The sequence below is a fragment of the Ahaetulla prasina genome, chromosome 2, assembly GCF_028640845.1.
Source record: "Ahaetulla prasina isolate Xishuangbanna chromosome 2, ASM2864084v1, whole genome shotgun sequence".
NCBI lineage: Eukaryota > Metazoa > Chordata > Lepidosauria > Squamata > Colubridae > Ahaetulla > Ahaetulla prasina.
Window position 1 is genome coordinate 184,994,412 of NC_080540.1, and position 18,940 is coordinate 185,013,351.

Consider the following 18,940-nt stretch of genomic DNA (forward strand, 5'->3'; position numbering starts at 1 on the left):
GTGCAGTGGGTGGTAATGTGGAATATAAAGAATAACGTAAACCGAGATCGACTAGAGCAATAAACTCATCTTACAAAATATGAACATGGAAAAGAAAAAATTGATTACAATAAACATAAATGGACTTAATTTAGCTACCAAAAGAAGAAAAATATTCCATGAATTAGAAAAATTAAAATTTGATATAATTTGTCTACAAGAAGTACATATCAAAAAGCAACATGAACAGTTATTGATACAGCCAAAGTTAGGGAAAATATTTACTTCGCTGCCACTGTCAGGAATGCCTCCTTTCAATACTCAAGGAAGAAAAATCCCAACTCCATGGTTTGTAGAGAAGGTACTTTTACTGAATATGAACTGAAAGCAAACAAAGTGAAAGCAAGCTCTGAGGTAATTGGCGCGGAATACACATATAAGAGATAAACTTTAAGCCCTCCCCCTGGTAGTTCAGTCAGTCTTGTCCAATCCACGTTCCCCTTAGGTGCCACATGGGGTGCATCTTCAGATAGTTTCATCCCTCTGGTATGCTCAGGCCATTAGCTGTGTGTGTTATTAGCCCGCCTTCTAATTATGAACACATTTGAAGAAAGCTATTTATTTTAAAGTTTCATTTCTCTTCCAACCTCCATTCTTTTCTTTTCCTCCCCCCGACATTACCATGACAGCCATAGCAAGCTAGGCCCCAATCAGAAGATATATTACCCACCTCAATAAACTAATTAACTCCTAGCAATGAAGCAATAACTTGTAGCAAGCGGCGGCTGACATTTGGCCCTCCTGTAGAAAGGCGTTAGTCCTAGAGAAGAAAATCACAGGTTAAATTAGGGTTTATCAGGGTATTTTGAATAGAATAATCGTAGTTTTTTAGGAGCATTCACGTTTTTTTTATTCACCCATTCAGCTCGAGCTAATGGGAAATGTTTCCAAGCCACTAGGTATTGCACTTTCCCCCTATGTTTTCTAGAGTCTAAGATATCTTTGACTTCAAAATGTTGCTCCCCTTCTATGAGGATTGGAATGGGCGGGGGGGGGGTTTCAGGTCGGAGAGAGGAAGTATGTTCGGGCTTTAGCAGGCTCACATGAAATACTAGGTGGATTCTCCGCAGAGTTTTTGGCAATTCTAATTGTACAGTGACTAGTTCACTAGTCTTACAATGGGGAAAGGTCCCACATACTTAGGGCTAAGTTTCTTTGACTTTTGGGTAGTTTGTAAGCATTTGGTAGATAAAAAAACTTTGTCCCTTACTTGGAAATTTATTTATTTATTTATTTATTTATTTATTAGATTTTTATACCGCCCTTCTCCCGAAGGACTTAGGACGGTTTACAGCCAGAATAAAAACAATAGCAATGTACACTTAAAACAAAATTTAAAAACTTATTATATAATTGGCCGAGATTTAAAACATTTAAAATCTAAAAACCCTTAAAATTCATCTAAAAAATTTAAAATTTAAAATTTAAGCCAGCCCCGCGCAAGTAAATAAATACGTTTTCAGCTCGCAGCGAAAGGTCCGAAGGTCAGGCAATTGGTGCAAGCCAGGGGGAAGTTCGTTCCAGAGGGTAGGAGCCCCCACAGAGAAGGATCTTCCCCTGGGGGCCGCCAGCCGACATTGCTTGGCGGACGGCACCCTGAGAAGTCCCTCTCTGTGTGAGCGTACGGGTCGGTGGGAGGCATGAGGTAACAGTAGGCGGTCCCGTAAGTACTCAGGCCCTAAGCCATAGAGCGCTTTAAAGGTAGTAACCAAAACCTTAAAGTGCACCCTTAAAGTGCAGCCAGTGCAGCCTGCGCAGGAGTGGTGTTACATGGGAGCCGTGCACGCGGCTCCCTCTATCACCCGCGCAGCTGCATTCTGAACTAACTGAAGCCTCCGAGTGCACTTCAAGGGGAGCCCCATGTAGAGAGCATTGCAATAATCCAAGCGAGAGGTAACGAGCATGAATGACCGTGCATAAGGCATCGCGGTCCAGGAAGGGACGCAACTGGCGGATCAGGTGAACCTGATAAAAAGCTCTCCTGGTGACGGCCGTCAAATGATCTTCAAACGACAGCTGTCCATTCAGGAGAACACCCAAGTTGCGCACCCTTTCCATTGGGGCCAGTGACTCGCCCCCAACAGTCAGCTGCAGCTGCAGCTGACTGTAACGGGGTGCCAGCATCCACAGCCACTCCGTCTTGGAGGGATTGAGCTTGAGCCTGTTTCTCCCCATCCAGACCCGTACGGCTTCCAAGCACCGAGACAGCACTTCAACAGCTTCGTTGGGGTGGCCCGTGGTGGAGAAGTACAGCTGCGTGTCATCAGTGTACATTCGGTATCTCACCCCAAAGCCACTGATGATCTCACCCAGCGGCTTCATATAGATGTTGAACAGGAGAGGCGAGAGAATCGACCCCTGTGGCACCCCACAAGTAAGGCGCCTCGCGGTCGACCTCTGACCCCCTGTCAACACCGTCTGCGACCGGTCAGAGAGATAGGAGGAGAACCACCGGTAAACGGTGCCTCCCACTCCCAAACCCTCCAACCGGTGCAGCAAGATACCATGGTCGATGGTATCAAAAGCCGCTGAGAGATCTAATAGGACTAGGGCAGAGGAACAACCCCTGTCTCTGGCCCTCCAGAGATCATCCACCACCACCCTAGCTTGAGTTCTTTTCTTATCAGCATGCTTCTTATGAGATTGGTGTGCTCCATCTAAAGTCTTGTGTGTCACTACCCATGTACTATGTACTTGCTCGTCCAATCAGCTAATGACGGTATAGGTGGTTTCTCTCCAGGCAGTTCCGGGATTGGTACACAGTCATGCCCAGAGGCAACTTTGAAAGGAGTGAAACCTGTACTGCTATGGATAGAATTGTTATAGGCGACCTCTGCAAAAGGCAGCAAGTCCGCCCAGTTGTCTTGTTGGTAATTTATGTAACACCTGAGATATTGTTCTAAAACCAAATTGGTTCTTTCACAAGCCCCATTAGTTTGAGGCTGATGGGAGGAGCTTAATCCTTGGGCGGAGCCTAATAATTTCAGGAACTCCTTCCAGAATTGGGATGTGAACTGGACCCCTCGGCCAGAGATTATTCGCTCAGGGGCCCCATGTAGTCTATACACATGTTGGACAAACAGCTTAGCCAATGTTTTTGCTGAGGAAATTTTGGGGCAGGAAATAAAATGAACTTGTTTGGAGAACAAATCAGTAACCACCCAAATCATGGTATTTCCCCCACTCTCGGGCAGTTCAACAATGAAATCCATGGATATTTCCATCCGTGGAGCTCTGGGTCTGGCGACACCTTGTAATAGTCCCGGAGGCCTCCCTCTCTTTGATGCTGCACACACAGGACAACTCGCTATGTAAGCTTCTATGTCTTTCTTTAGAGCCGGCCACCAGAATTGCCTTTTCAGTAGATGCAAAGTTTTCACAAAACCAAAATGTCCAGCCATTTTAGTGTCATGGCAATGTTGCAAGATTGTCCCCCTCAGGTTGGCAGAGACATACAGCTTGGCACCCACCCAAGCAAGACCGTCCCGGACGGTGCATTTGTTCGAGTGGGCTAAAAACCAAGCGTCAGTTTTAGTGCTTCTTTTAACAGTTCATTCAGATTGCCTGGTATGGCCGCATCTTTATTTGCTTGGCTTCGGGTGACTGCTGGGGCCGCCAGCTGCTTCGCAGGAACAATGGGGCGAATCACCTCCATCCGAGCGCTATTGTATTGAGGTAATCTTGAAAGAGCATCCACTAAAAAGTTCTTTCCTCCTGGGAGGTGACATAGAGAAAAATTAAAACGGTTAAAATGTTGGGCCCAACTGGTGACAGTTTCCTAGGCATTTTCAGGGCTTCTAAATTTTTGTGATCAGTCCACACCTCAAAAGGGTGCTTTGCCCCTTCCAGAAATTGCCTCCACGTTAAGAAGGCCCAGTGAACAGCAGACGCCTCCTTTTCCCATATGGCCCACCATCTTTCAGTGGCCAACAATTTTTGAGAGGTATATGCGCACGGTTGTAGCTTCCTTTCAAAATTAGCTTGAAACAGGACCGCTCCTACTGCAACATCACTGACATCCGCCTGAAAGACAAATGGGGTGTCCATGTCTGGGTGTTTAAGGATCGGTTCAGCAGCAAACAGCCGTTTCAGCTTTTCAAAAGCTGCCTGACATTCCGTAGTTCATTCAAGAGGCCAGGATGGTTTTGGCTTCAATTCTCCTTTTGTTTTTAAAAGATTGGTAATTGTTAAAGCAATTTTTGCAAACGCCCTAATGAATTGTTGGTAGAAATTCACAAACCCCAAGAAACTCTGTAACTGTTTGTGGGTACACAGAGGTGCCCATTCCAGTACCGCCCGGACCTTCCCTGGATCCATTTCTAGCCCTTCCGGTGATATGCGATACCCCAAATAGCCAATTTTGGTCTGGTGGAAATCACATTTGGACAATTTAGCATACAGTTCAGCAGCACTAAGTTTTTTGAGGACCGCTCTCACTAGTTTCACATGTTCGTCCATGGTTTCCATGTAAATGAGAATGTCATCGAGGTAGACCAGAACCCCTTTGAACAGGTGCTCACTATGTCGTCAGTCAGCTGCATGAAAACTGCTGGGGCCCCTTGCAATCTGAAAGGGAGCACTCGGAACTGGAAACAACCCACGGGGCAGTTGAAAGCAGTTTTCCATTCGTCCCTTTCTTTAATACGCACTGTATAGTTGGCCTCCCGCAAGTCCAATTTAGTAAAAAAGTCTTCTCTTTGGACAAATGGGCTAACATATCTTTCATGAGTGGTAACGGGTAAACGTTCTCCACGCATATGGCGTTCAGATTTTTATAGTTCACCACCAGGAGAAACGACCCATCCTCCTCCTCTCTAAACATCACAGGGGCAGTTACTCGCGGTCTAGCCGGTTGGATGAAGCCGCGTTTTAGGTTTTTATCAATGAAGTTCCGTAGCTCGTCCAGTTCTCTGGGGGTCATGGGGTAGGATTTTGGTTTCGGAAGCTTTACTCCTGGAAGGATTTCTATGCTACAGTCTGTGGGCCTATGGGGAGGCAGCACGTTAGAGGCCTTTTCACTAAACACCTCCCGAAGGTTCCAGTATTCTTTAGGAATTCTTTCCTCTCCTGCCAGGTGCTCCGTCACAGCCGCAGCCACTTCGCCCGGTGGGTTGGCCACACGGTCAGGGGTCTCACTCTCTATCGGGCACTATTTAGAGTGAAAGCGAAGCATGCCTGTCCTCCAATTTATATGCTGGTTCCATTTCCGGAGCCACGGCAGCCCCCGTAGGAGGGGACAGTCCATTCCCGGACAAAGTAGACAACAAAGTAGCACATTTAAATCCATATAAAAATTACTTCCTCTTCCTCTTCAATTACTTTTATTGTTAAAGAATGCTTTCTCTCAGTTTTCTTTTTCCTGTATTATTTTTAATTTCTCCAAATCCAATTTTAAGTCCAGGTACAAAGTTTTCTTATTTGGGCTTTAGTCCTTTGACTTCCTCTTTGTTCTTCTTCCTCCAATTAAAATTCCCAAGTGCCAATTAGCCGATTATTTCCACACCGGGACCTCTTTTAAGCTTTTTTAAAAAATTCTTTTTACCTGTGAGTTGGCCGATCACTCACCCGGTAACAATACTCCATTCAAACATTGCTCCTGCACAAATCTTAGTCCAGTTGCCCCAGCTTCAGAGCGGTTGTTTTATGGCCACCATCCCCGCCGCCGGTTCAAAGAGCTGCCTCCGACCCTTCGAGGAACTTCTTCTTAGTCTTCCTTGATGTCTCTCCTTCTTCACTGTCCCTCCAAGATGGTTCCGGTCCGAAGACCTCCTCGACAGCAGTTTGTCTGGCTGGATTTTCACAAGGCTCGTTGGAGCCCACTATTTTCCAGCTAAAGTAAGCTCTTTATCTCCTTAAGTGCTGGCATCTGCTGTGGGCTATTAAGAAAGATTGTGGGCTGCTTTCTGCCCCTAAAAACATGTTTCTCCATTTCTCCTTTAGGGAAATATAATATTCTGCCTTTTTAAATATTTCCCAAAATATTTCATTCTTCTGAGGATGGGGGGCTTCCCACAAGTCTCTACCATTTTTGTCCATGCACATCTTTGCACAAAACATTCCCTTGATATCTTCAATTTTCTTGAAGATATCTCTAATCTTTCCCATTCTGTTGTTTCCCCGTTTCTTTGCCTTCTTGATTTATGAAGGCCTTCTTATCTTTCTTTGCTATTCTCTGGAAATCTTTGGGCCAGAAGAGAGATAAATGATGAAATATACAGAGAAAATGGATTTGAATTGAAGGAAATAGATCTATTGATTGCAATGTCTGGGGTTGATTACAGTTTGTATTTCAGCACTTTTGAAAGGCATCAAGTTGGTGAAGAGTGGCAAAATTGCTTTTTGTGGAGACAAAGAAAGAAGTATGACAGAAGGAAAAGTTTATAATGGAGATGAATAAGTAAACATTTTGGCAACAGCAGTAATTCTCATCTTTAGTATTATGATTCTACTGAAATGTACAGAATAATCTGTAGGTGTAGGAATTCAAACTTCTCCATTTCCAGGTAATTTGTCAAAATACTCCTGGAGACTAAAATGAATCAGAGTTCTGGTTATATATCTTTGTAGCTTTAAAGTTATACACTGATAGTAACTCTCCAAGTGTAGGTTTCTCGGTTATTTTTTAATCACGGGATGGGGAAAGTAATAATCCAGTGCTCAAATTGCACAAATGATGCTTCTGTACTTGCAAAAAAAGCAGGCATTTTGAGAAAAAAAAACCTATTAAACTTGAAATAATATGACCATAACTTTGCCCTTCATTCAAAATCCTGTTTGTACATCTCAAAGGAGAAAAATAGAAGACTCAATCTATCAAGATTGTCCCTCTCCCAAGACCAACACAAAATTAGTAGAAATTCTCCAGAGATTTGGATAAACATGTTAGGAATTGGAACCTTTTGTTATATTGGAATTAATGTCAGTCATCCTAAACCTCACATCCTATGAGCAAATAGAAAAATGGTACAAACTTATGCACAGTGATTTTCTACTACAGAACTCCACTACCACTATCTTTTTTTCATACTCTGTCATCCCACCCCTCCTGCTTGTTTATATTTTCTGCATTCCTGTGCTTCTGTGTAGGGAATTTCTACAAATTAAGCTGAGAATTGTCACGTCATTATTGAACACTGACAAAGAATTTGCCGAGTGATATTTATCTTATTGGAATAGTGGAAATAAAATACCCAGTTTACATATTCTTGAGTTATATAAGTTGTCTAACTTAACAATCTCATTTTTTTAGGGACACCACATAAATATGACCCAACTTTCAAAGGCCCCATTTATGACAGGTAAGACTACCCTATTGGTAAAAGGTTTGAGATTTTTGCTGTTATTTTTCAGTGCATTACGGTCAGGGGTGAAATGAAAAATTTGTTACTACCGGTTCTGTGGCTGTGGCTTGATGGTGATGGGGTAATGTGACTGGGTGGGCGTGGCCAACTTTTTTTTTTAACTTTTAAAAGCATTTTTTCTACAACTTCTTCAGGCGAAGAGGTTGTTTAAAAAATGTTTTTAAAAGCCTCTGATGATCAGGCAACTCAGCTGGAATCACCAGAGGAGCCTTTTAAAAGCATTTTTACAGCCTCTTCATCCAAAGAGGTTGTAGAAAAAATGCTTTGAAAGGTTCTGACAATCCCAACTGAGCCGCGCGCTCATCAGAGACTTTTTTTTTCCTTTTAAAAGCATTTTTTTCGGCCGAAGAAAAAATGCTTTTAAAAGAAAAAAAAAACTCTGATGATCACGCAGCTCAGCTGGGCATGCAGGGGGAAGGGATTTTTGCTACTGGTTCTCTGAACCACCCGCCGCCATCGCTACCGGATTGGGTGATCTGGTCCAAGAGCATTTCACCCCTGACTACAGTATGTCCAGAGTGACCATTTCTTGCCATCTGTTGATTCCCTTTGGAAAGTAATGAAAAGATAACTCTATTGAAAACCCAGGAATTTAGGGGTCTTGATTATTTCTTTGGAACTCATGGGGTGGATTTAGTGGCTCTTATTCTTCTAGTTTCACTTCTTGCTTTGTGCATGGACAGTTTGTTTTCCAGCTGTAGTGTTATTTAATTATAGTACAAGGATGATAATATAATTTTACTGACATTACTGACATATGATCAGAGGTTTACATTTCAATTTATATCTGATATTACAACAATTCATAAATAATTTTATCAGCCAACATTTTATTTTTATGGGGTCACATTAGCTGTCTTATTTTAATGATCAGTTAAATATTTGTTATGTAGGTTCTTAACCAATTATTATGCCAACTCACGACTAGCTATTGAATGGAGATTGCTCTTATTCTCTGATAATATGTATTTATCTATTAGTTTAAATGTTAAATGTTGCCAGTATAATTCAGATTTATGGTAGCTTACAAATAAAAATTAGAATAACCATCTAACACCACTCTGAGTGATTGTTGTTTTTTCTGACTGAAATTCAAACATTACTAACTTCAGGAAATGGCTTCAGCAATTACCGTGCAGGAAAAAACATTATTTTTATACTAGAATACCTTAGATTAGCTTTTTTTTAACCTGCCCCAGCAGTGGGAGGCCTACAGGATGGAAGCTTTGTTTTAAACTCACTAAATGGTAAGTTGTGTGTCATGGTAAGCAGAGTAGGTGGATGTATCCTTTATATTTCATACTGAAATACTTCTTTTTAAATGAAGGAATCACAAGATAGTTTTCATAAAGATATATATCATGATAGCAGCCATAAAGTTATGTATCACGATAGCAGTCTTCCAATATATGAGGGGCTGTCACCAAGATGAGGGGGTCAGCCAATTTTTCAAATCACCTGAAGGCAGGATAAGAAGCAAAGGATGGAAGACTATTAAAGCGATATACACCTAGAGTTAATGAGAAATTTCCTGACAATGAGAACAGTTAATCAGTAGAATTTCTTGCCTTCAGAAATTGTGAGTACTCCATCTCACAATTATGGGAGGTTTTTAGGAAGAGATTGGACATCCACTTGTCCAGAATGGTATAGGGTTTCCTGCTTAAGCAGGGGATTGGACTAGAAGACCTCCAAGGTTTACTCCCATTCTGTAATTCTGTTATTCTGTAAACCCAATAAGGTTATTTGATCTTAGATCTGGATTACTTTGTTTCCTATTAACTTCTTTGTGTGTAGGATTAGCAGACTTGGGTTTAACATACCATCTTCTCTGAATCATTGTAGTAGTAATCAACATCATAGTATGCCTGTGTACATCTCTAAAAACTAGAGATGGTGATTTACTACTTCTGAGGAGTTAATGTCCACTCCCCATCTTCACTACAGGATGAAGGAGGAATGTGTTGGTTATATTTGCCTGTCCCTTATTCTTGAGCTGGACTATAGTTTATTTGTCATTTAATTAGAGAGTTTTCAAGGTTTTCTTTTTATCACTACTGTGTGTCGGAGACAGATATATTGTTACTTACTCTCACTTAGTTTGTTTTTTCTTCCAGGGGCTGCACAGATATCATCTGCTGTATCTTGCTGCTGGTTGCAATTGGGGGCTATATTGCAGTGGGTATTGTGGGTATGTATTCTACTGTTTATTATTTTTTTCTGCCTTGAGATATTATTTTTGTTGCTGAAAGTTGGATATCAAAGTTAGATGGAGAAGGAGAATTATGACAGCCAAGAAGGTATATCATCATAGAAGTAAATAAGTAGGATTCAACTAATGGTATCAAATCTTAAATAATGGTTTGCTCTTTAATCGTATAGCTAATACTATTGCTGCACCAAGGATTTGACTCTTTTGTAGAAAATTTTATACTTGGTCTTTGAGAGGAATGTTGGGGGCCACCATAGTGGCTGGTGTTGGAACACAGACACATTTTATTTCATTTCAACAATATTTAAATGAATTAAGACAGGAGTCCACAACCAGATCATAGCTAGAAATGAGCAATGGGCAAGCGAGCAAAGCTTCCCCAGTGCTAGTATCACCAACTCAGCTTCACCTCAGATCATCAGGCATTAGATTCTCATAGGAATGTGAACCACACTCTAAACTGTGTATGTGAGGGATCTAGGTTGCATACTCTTCTTCCCCCACCCCAATATACATGGGAAAATTGTCTTCCAGTAAAGTGGTCCTTGGTGCCAAAATGAAATACAGACATGAATAAAAAGTTATGTTAAAAACTTACAGTAATTGCTTAGAAACTCTATAGTGCTTCAAGATCTGGAGAAGTTACAGGTAATCCCTGGGCACGAGCATTCCCTTAGCGAACATTTGAAGTTACACGATAAGCGCTCCCTAGTCTTTACAAACAAGTTCTGAAACTAGGAATCTTGCAGCACCATGGCAGTTGTTCGCCCTTACGAACAACCGCAGAAGCTCTGCAACATTTGTCCTGCATGTTCCAGGTCAAAATGGAGCTTCCAAGGGACAGATCCACCCCTCCAATGCTCTGGGCTTCTGCTGGCCTCCCCAGCACATTGCAGGCCAAAATGGAGCTTCCGAGGAGCGGATCTGCCCCTTGGAAACTCTGTTTGGGCCTCCAGGGGGGACACACACCCCAGCACGTTGCAGGTTGAAATGGATCCAGCCCTCAAAAGCTCCATTTCAGCCTGCAACGTGCCAGGGGAGGCCCATGAATGGAGTGTCAGAGGGGCGCACGCAGCTGAGAGGCTGGAGAAGAGACAGTTTGCTAGATCTTTCCAAGTTAAGTGACTTGGTGTGGCAGGTTGGGTGGGGATGAAAGCAGTTGTGGGGAGTATGAGGTATTTCAATGGAGGCCTTGGGTGGTCTTAGGCAGATGGCCTGTTCCATCACTAGCCTCCCCATGGCCTGAAATACCTCATGTGCACTTAACGAGCCTCACATTCGATTAGAGAATGTGTGGGCGAAAGGAGAGAGTGATACCATTCAAGGTACGAGATTCACTCCCATGAATCCTCGGGTTACGAATGGAATGAGCAGGCTCCATTATATTCATAACTCAAGGACTATCTGTATTTTGGAATTGGGCAATGCCTAAAATAAATGATTTAAATTAAATTAATTGAATTTAATTTAATGTTCTTTTCAGCATGGACACAAGGAGACCCTCGCAAGGTGATTTATCCAACAGATAGTCGTGGTCAATTCTGTGGCCAAAAGGGCACACCCAATGAGTAAGTATCAAGGAGAAATTCCCTAGTTTTCTGCTTGAAATCTGTGCCAAGAGATTGGTGAATCTGAAAGGCTTCTCGTAGTTTTTGAGTATCTCATCAGTTGAAGCTCTTATTATTCTAAAACAATAAAATAATTGAGGGTTGATGTTTCTCTGTCCCTTTCTGATATGTGACTTGGTTGCCAGGTTCCAGGTGAATTGGAATAGGATGATTCTCTGAATTGGAACGAAGATGGCACTAAACATATCCAACCAAACAAAGGCTAAAATATATTTGAAGCCCCCACTTAATGACATTTATATTTTAGCATTTCCGTTGTAACTTTGCATCAGACATCTTTGGGGGAGCTGAATATTTTATGAAGATTTCATGAGAGCATATTATAATCATTTTATAAAACAGTTTGCCAAATTGTGCACAATCCTCCATAGACTAAGAGATAACTGTTTTAACAATCTAACAATCTCTTTGCCAAGCCAGAAAAATGTGCCTTCGATTTGCAATAACTAGACTTCTTGGGTTACCATATTTCCGCAAAAGGCATCCAGATGGACACCCAGAAGATCCAAGCTGTCCTGGACTGGCAAGTCCTTCACACAGCCAAAGATATCCAACGCTTCCTAGGCTTTGTTAATTTCTACAGGAAATTTATAACAGGCTTTGCTCATAAAGCCAAGCCACTGACCCAATTGTCTAAGAAAGGAGTTAAGTTTGCATCTTGTAATCTATTCTCCCTCCACTATGACTCAGCTTTCCACCCACCCTCTTGCTACTGAAAGAGATAGTAGAGATCAGTGAAGAGACTGTAGCAGGATACAGCCGAAATTTCAAGGCATTTTCCTAAAATAGTTGGGTTTTGGGCTTTGCTCTATTCAAATTTCATACAGAATCGTATGAAGATAGCTCTATGATTAGGTCTCTCATTTTGAAGATATAGAATAGAATAGAATAGAATAGAATAGAATAGAATAGAATAGAATAGAATAGAATAGAATAGAATAGAATTTTTTATTGGCCGTGTGATTGGACACACAAGGAATTTGTCTTGGTGCATACGCTCTCAGTGTACATAAAAGAAAGGATACGTTCATCAAGGTACAACATTTACAACACAAATGATGGTCAATATATCAATATAAATCAATAAATATATTGACAAATGATGGTGCACATATCAATATAAATCATAAGGATTACCAGCAACAAAGTTACAGTCATACAGTCATAAGTGGAAAGAGATTGGTGATGGGAACTATGAGAAGATTAATAGTAGTGCAGATTTAGTAAATAGTTTGACAGTGTTGAGGGAATTATTTGTTTAGCAGAGTGATGGCCTTCGGGAAAAAACTGTTCTTGTGTCTAGTTGTTCTGGTGTGCAGTGCTCTATAGCGTCGTTTTGCGGGTAGGAGTTGAAACAGTTTATGTCCTGGATGTGAGGGATCTGTAAATATTTTCACGGCTCTCTTCTTGATTCGTGCAGTATACAGGTCCTCAATGGAAGGCAGGTTCATTTATAGCTTGCTTTTTCATTCATGCAAGCAGATGAGGTTTATGACAATAACATAAACTACCAATTGGTAATAATCATACAATTAAAAGAAATACATTATCATTCAAATCCATTAGCAGGATTAGCCCTGGTAAAAGCAAGAAAAATGCTTAATATCGACTTGATTGTAATTCATTTAGAAGCTTGATTGTAATTCATTTAGAAGTGATATCCAGCCTTTTCCAAAGGATTAGAGGAAACGCGTTCCATTTTTTTGAAGCTTTATGTTTCACATGGTATCACAATATGGATAGGAACAAATAGACGAACAGTTTGTAATATTTTGTTCTGTTTCCAGGCAGAAACCTTACTTGTTTTACTTCAACATCATGAAATGTGCTAGCCCTTTGGTGTTGCTGGAATTTCAGTGTCCTACTACACAGGTGAGGTTTTCTCTGATTTCATCCTTAATGTTTTCTCCAAGGGTGTCAAACTAGAAGAGTGTTGTGCCACTTTGTTTGAATTGGATTCATGAACAGGTAAATACATAGAATTTGATATGGATTTTTGATTTTTGGAATATATCTCAGGGGTGCAGCATCAATCTTGGCGTGGGCTGAGAAGCTAAGCTGAATTGGGTCTGGTTAATATTAAATGGAAGATGAACTTCTTCGATGGGTGCCTAATTAAGGCGCTCCGCACTGGATATTGTAAAAGCCGGCGAAAACAGCGAAGAACAGCTGTTCCCGGTTTCAATTTCTCTCCCTGGGAGAAAGGGAGAGAATAGAGCAGTGGGGGAGTGGTAGATCTCCCCAGGGGCTTTGTTTTGTTATGCAGAGCCCCGGAGGGTTGAATCCCACTGAATCCTGCCAAGCTCTGATCTTCAGCGCGCTCCTGCAAAAGCAGGAAAAGAAGAAGGTGTCCATCTCTGCTCAATCGATTTTTTTTAATGGATTTCTACATGCAGACGGAACAAGCACGAGTGACAACTATTGGATTGCAAGTATTTTTGATTTCCTGACTTCTACCTTTTAAAAAGAGAAACTTTTTTTCCCTTGCTTTAACTGACTGCTTAAAATGGCGTCTGAGAGGAAGTGAAAGTGAAGTGAAAATGAACAGGCTGTGTAACTAAGAAGCTAGGAAACGTTACTTGTGGATTGTAACGAATTGAGCTCTCCTATATTTAAAGGGAAAAAGAGAAGTTTTTAAACTTAAATTTTGTGACTTTTAAAAATTGAAATGGCTACTAAACCACCTAAGACTGCTGGCAGAAGGGGATCTGAAGTAGCTTTGGAGGATTTGATTAAAGAACAAGGAAAAGTGTTTGAAGAGAGGTTTAAGGAGATGATGGATAATAATGAGAAAATAAGAGAAGACATAAAAGAAATAAAAGAAGATAATAAAAAGCTAAGAGAAGATATTTTGATCGCTTTTCAAGGTTTGGCAAAAAGACTGGAGGGGGTGGAGGAGGAGGTGCAAGAAATTGTTCAGTCAAACCAGCAATTAGATAATAGTATGGGAGGAATTCAAATAAAATTGGACAAAAATGAAGATCAAGTGGTGGTGATGCAGTATAGAATGATGGAAGGAGCTCTGAGAATTAGGAAGAAAAAGGTAAAGATTTAAAAAAAAATTATCAGAAGCCCTGGCTGAATTTATTGAAATTGATCCACAAGAGGTTGCTTATCAGATTGATAAAATTTACAGAGTTAATTCTTGGATTGCCAGGCAGAAGAAACTTCTTAGAGACATTGTGGTTTATTTTTTGAAAAGGACAGTGAGAAATCAGATTTTGCAAGTTGCATATCAGAAAAACCTGAAAATAGGAGAACAGGAGCTGAAGGTTTTGAAAGAGATTCCTCCCAAGATGTTAAGGGATAGGAAAGACTATATTTTTTGCACAAGAACTTAAGAAGTACCAGATTCAATTTAGATGGGAAGTTCCAGCTGGTCTGACAGTATATTATCAAGGAAGAAGATATCATATTGATACTGTGCTTAAGGCCAAAGATTTTCTTTCTACTGTGCTGAAAGTTGAAATAGAAGTAATAGAAAAAAGAATTCAAGAGACTCAAACTGGTGTGGAAGCTGAGGTGATCCCAGTGATGTTACCATCTGAGGAACAACCAGAAGAACAAAGAGTGACGACGGGAGCCCTCAAGCGTAAAGAAAAGGAGCAACAAACTCAAGTAAAGCTCAGGATTCTGCTACAGAAGCGGTGGGAGGAGCAAGGCCGAAGATACGGGAGGATGATCTTCAGCTGATCGCTCAAAGGCTTCAGCAGGCCAGTAATGGCAAATAAAATTTTGACTTGGAATGTCAATGGTTTGAATTCAGCTCAGAAGAGAAGAAAAATATTTCATTATTTGAAACAATTTAGAAATGATGTGATTTGCTTACAAGAAACACATATTAAATTGTCAGATCAAAAATACTTAATAAACTCAAAGTTAGGTAAACATTTTGTTGCCTCAGCTTTGGACAAAAACATGGTATAGTGGTATATTTGAGAAAAGATATACCAGCCAAGTTAATAGAGGCAGATACTCACGGAAGATATATTGCCATCGAACTTATATTAGAAACAAAAAAGACCCTTTTGCTTGTTATATATGCACTCAATCAGCAACAAGAAAAATTTTACAGAATGTTGTATGACAAGTTGATTCTATGGTGAATTATATTAGGAGAGTGGAATGGAGTAATAGATACACGAAAGGACAAGAGAATTTCTTCTCACCTGCACATGAAAAGCTGCCTAAATCTTTTTTTGAGGTGATAGAAGACTTTGAGTTGAGAGATGTATGGAGACTGCGGAACTTGGAGGAAAGAGATTATACTTTTCTCTCTGATAGGCATCAATCCTTTTCACGTATTGACTTTATTTTAACTTCTAATGATTTGCTTTCTAGGGTGAAGAAAATTAAGATATTTCCAAGATGTTTGTCTGATCATAGTCCTGTTGGGTGGAATTGCAATATGGAAAAGAAGGCAGAAGAACATGGAGATTAAATGAAAATTTGTTTAGATATCAGGATAATGTAAATCAATGTAAAAAGCAGATGAAAAAAATTTTTGATTATAATTTGAATAAGGAAACATCAATAGAAATGGTTTGGGATGCCAGTAAAGCTTTTATGTGAGATGTGTTAATATATATTAATAATAGACAAGAGAAATAAGCAACAAAGACAGCGTAGGTACTTAGAAGATGAGATTTATAAGAAACAACAATTACTAATACATAACCCGCCGGACCAAAAGATTAAGGATGCAATAAATATATTACAGTGTCAATTTAATATGATAATGGTTGACCAAGTGGCAACAAATATACAATATGCCAAACATAATACTTTTTGTAATGCAAATAGACCTGGTAGGTGGTTAGCATACACTTTAAGGAAAAAACAGAAACAACGTATTATAGAAAAAATAGAATATAAAGGTAAAGAGAGATATCAACAGGATATAATTAAGAAAGCCTTCTTAGAATATTACACAAATTTATATGTTATAGATAAAATATTGAATATGGATATTGATAATTATTTGAAAGATAAGGTTAAAAGTTTAACTCTAGAAGAAAGGGAAGAATTAAATCGGCCTATAACTTCTAAAGAAATTATTTTGGTAATTAAACAATTAAAAATGGGGAAAACTCCTGGTACAGATGGGCTTACAGTAAGTTATTATAGGAATCTATAGGATGAGATGTTAGGTCCACTTAAGGAATTATTTAATCAAATACAATTAGGAGGGGGAATTTCCCCTTCATGGAAAACTTATTTCCATGGGAACTATAGGCCAATTTCACTTTTAAATAATGATTATAAGATTTTTGTTAAAATAATAGCAAACAGATTAATTTTACTTTTACAGCGTAGAATTCATACTGATCAATCTGGATTTATAAAAGGGAGACAGATGAGGAATAATGTTAGGCAGATTGTTAACCTATTGGAATATTTAGAAAAGAAAAATTTTATATTTCACCGCCCTGAGTCCCTAGGGAGATAGGGCGGTATAAAAGTACGAATAAATAAATAAAATAAATAAATAAATATCAGCAGCATTTATTTTTTTGGATGCAGAGAAAGCTTTTGATCGATTGCATTGGGATTTTTTATTTAAATTAATAGAAAAATAGAATATAAAGGTAAAGAGATATCAACAGGATATAATTAAAAAGCCTTCTTAGAATATTACACAAATTTATATGTTATAGATAAAATATTGAATATGGATATTGATAATTATTTGAAAGATAAGGTTAAAAGTTTAACTCTAGAAGAAAGGGAAGAATTAAATCGGCCTATAACTTCTAAAGAAATTATTTTGGTAATTAAACAATTAAAAATGGGGAAAACTCCTGGTACAGATGGGTATACAGTAAGTTATTATAGGAATTTACAGGATGAGATGTTAGGTCCACTTAAGGAATTATTTAATCAAATACAATTAGGAGGGGGAATTTCCCCTTCATGGAAAACTTATTTCCATGGGAACTATAGGCCAATTTCACTTTTAAATAATGATTATAAGATTTTTGTTAAAATAATAGCAAACAGATTAATTTTACTTTTACAGCGTAGAATTCATACTGATCAATCTGGATTTATAAAAGGGAGACAGATGAGGAATAATGTTAGGCAGATTGTTAACCTATTGGAATATTTAGAAAAGAAAAATTTTATATTTCACCGCCCTGAGTCCCTAGGGAGATAGGGCGGTATAAAAGTACGAATAAATAAATAAAATAAATAAATAAATATCAGCAGCATTTATTTTTTTGGATGCAGAGAAAGCTTTTGATCGATTGCATTGGGATTTTTTATTTAAATTAATAGAAAAAATGCAATTTGGAGATGGTTTTGTAAGAATAATTAGAGCAATTTATGGAGAGCAAACAGCCCAGATAATAATTAATGGTAATCTAACAGAAGCTTTTAAGATTGCGAAAGGAACAAGACAGGGATGACCTTTATCACCATTATTGTTTATCTTAACTTTGGAACCATTATTGGATAAAATACGAGAATCTAAGGAGATAGAGTGTATTAAAGTTAGACAACATGAATATAAACTGAGAGCTTTTGCAGATGACTTGGTGATTACTTTAACAAATCCTATAAATTCAAGTGTATCTCAGTTGGAAATAATTGATCGATATGGAAAAGTCTCAGGGTTTAAAGTAAACCAGAATAAAACAAAAGTGATAATAAAAAATATGACCAAACAACAGAAAGAAAAGTTAGAGGAAATAACAGGATTTGAAATTGTAAAAAAGGTTAAATATTTAGGGGTTTATATTACACCATCAAATGTGAAATTGTATAAGAATAATTATGAGGTTTTATGGCAAAAAGTTCAGAAGGACTTGATGGTTTGGAAAAAATTACAGTTATCGCTGTTGGGGAGAATAGCTGCTATTAAAATGAATGTTTTACCTAGATTTTTATTCCTCTTTCAGATGATACCAATAATTAAGAAAGATAAAAATTTGGAGGAATGGCAGATTGGAATTAATAAATTTATATGGGAAGGTAAAAAAGCCAGGGTTAAAATGAAAATAATTCAAGATTCACGGGAAAGGGGAGGCTTAAAAATGACTAATTTTAAATTATACTATGAAGCAGCTGTTCTCTCCGCAATAAGTGATTGGTTTAACCTAACAGAGGAGAGAATTTTGAATATTTCTTGTGTGTCTGGAAGAAATATTTTTATAAATTAAATTATAAGGTTCCCATGTGGGCAAGTCCTAGACATACAATAGAGAATATAAATTTAGAACAGAATCAGGAAATGATTACATATAAAGATCTTTTGTATACTGAAAGTGGTAGTTTGCAACTAAAATCCTTGCACGTATTAAAAGAAGAAGGGAAAAATTATACTTGGTTCCAATACAGACAATTACGTGCTAGATGGAAGGAAGATCAGAAAATTGGTATAGTGCAGAATGAGGAAAATTTGGTAAAGCAAATTAGAAACCAGTCTCAGGAGCATACAAAGATATATAAATATAATGTGTTACCTGAAATAGATTCTGAAAGGGATTTGGTAAAGGACTGTATGATAAAGTGGGCACAAAATTTTCAGGAGCCAATATTATTGGAAACTTGGGGAAAAAATTGGGTTAGAAATGTTAAATTTACGCAGGCACAGAATTTAAGGGAAAATTTATATTAAATGTTTTATAGATGGCATTTAGATCCTAAGAAATCATCGTGTATGTATCCAGATATGCAAGCAAAATGTTGGAGATGTA

General features: G+C 38.8%; 1 protein-coding gene across 8 annotated transcripts in view; it reads left to right on the forward strand.

Moving 5' to 3' along the window:
- SLC44A2 (solute carrier family 44 member 2) overlaps positions 1–18,940 on the forward strand; it is a 191,579-nt gene that overhangs the window by 87,050 nt on the left and 85,589 nt on the right. For all 8 annotated transcript variants that reach the window (XM_058173088.1, XM_058173085.1, XM_058173086.1 and 5 more), the window contains exons 2-5: positions 7,289–7,337; positions 9,518–9,591; positions 11,096–11,180; positions 13,028–13,112. In XM_058173088.1, the coding sequence (XP_058029071.1) occupies positions 7,289–7,337; positions 9,518–9,591; positions 11,096–11,180; positions 13,028–13,112 (293 nt within the window). The remainder of the gene's footprint in view (positions 1–7,288; positions 7,338–9,517; positions 9,592–11,095; positions 11,181–13,027; positions 13,113–18,940) is intronic.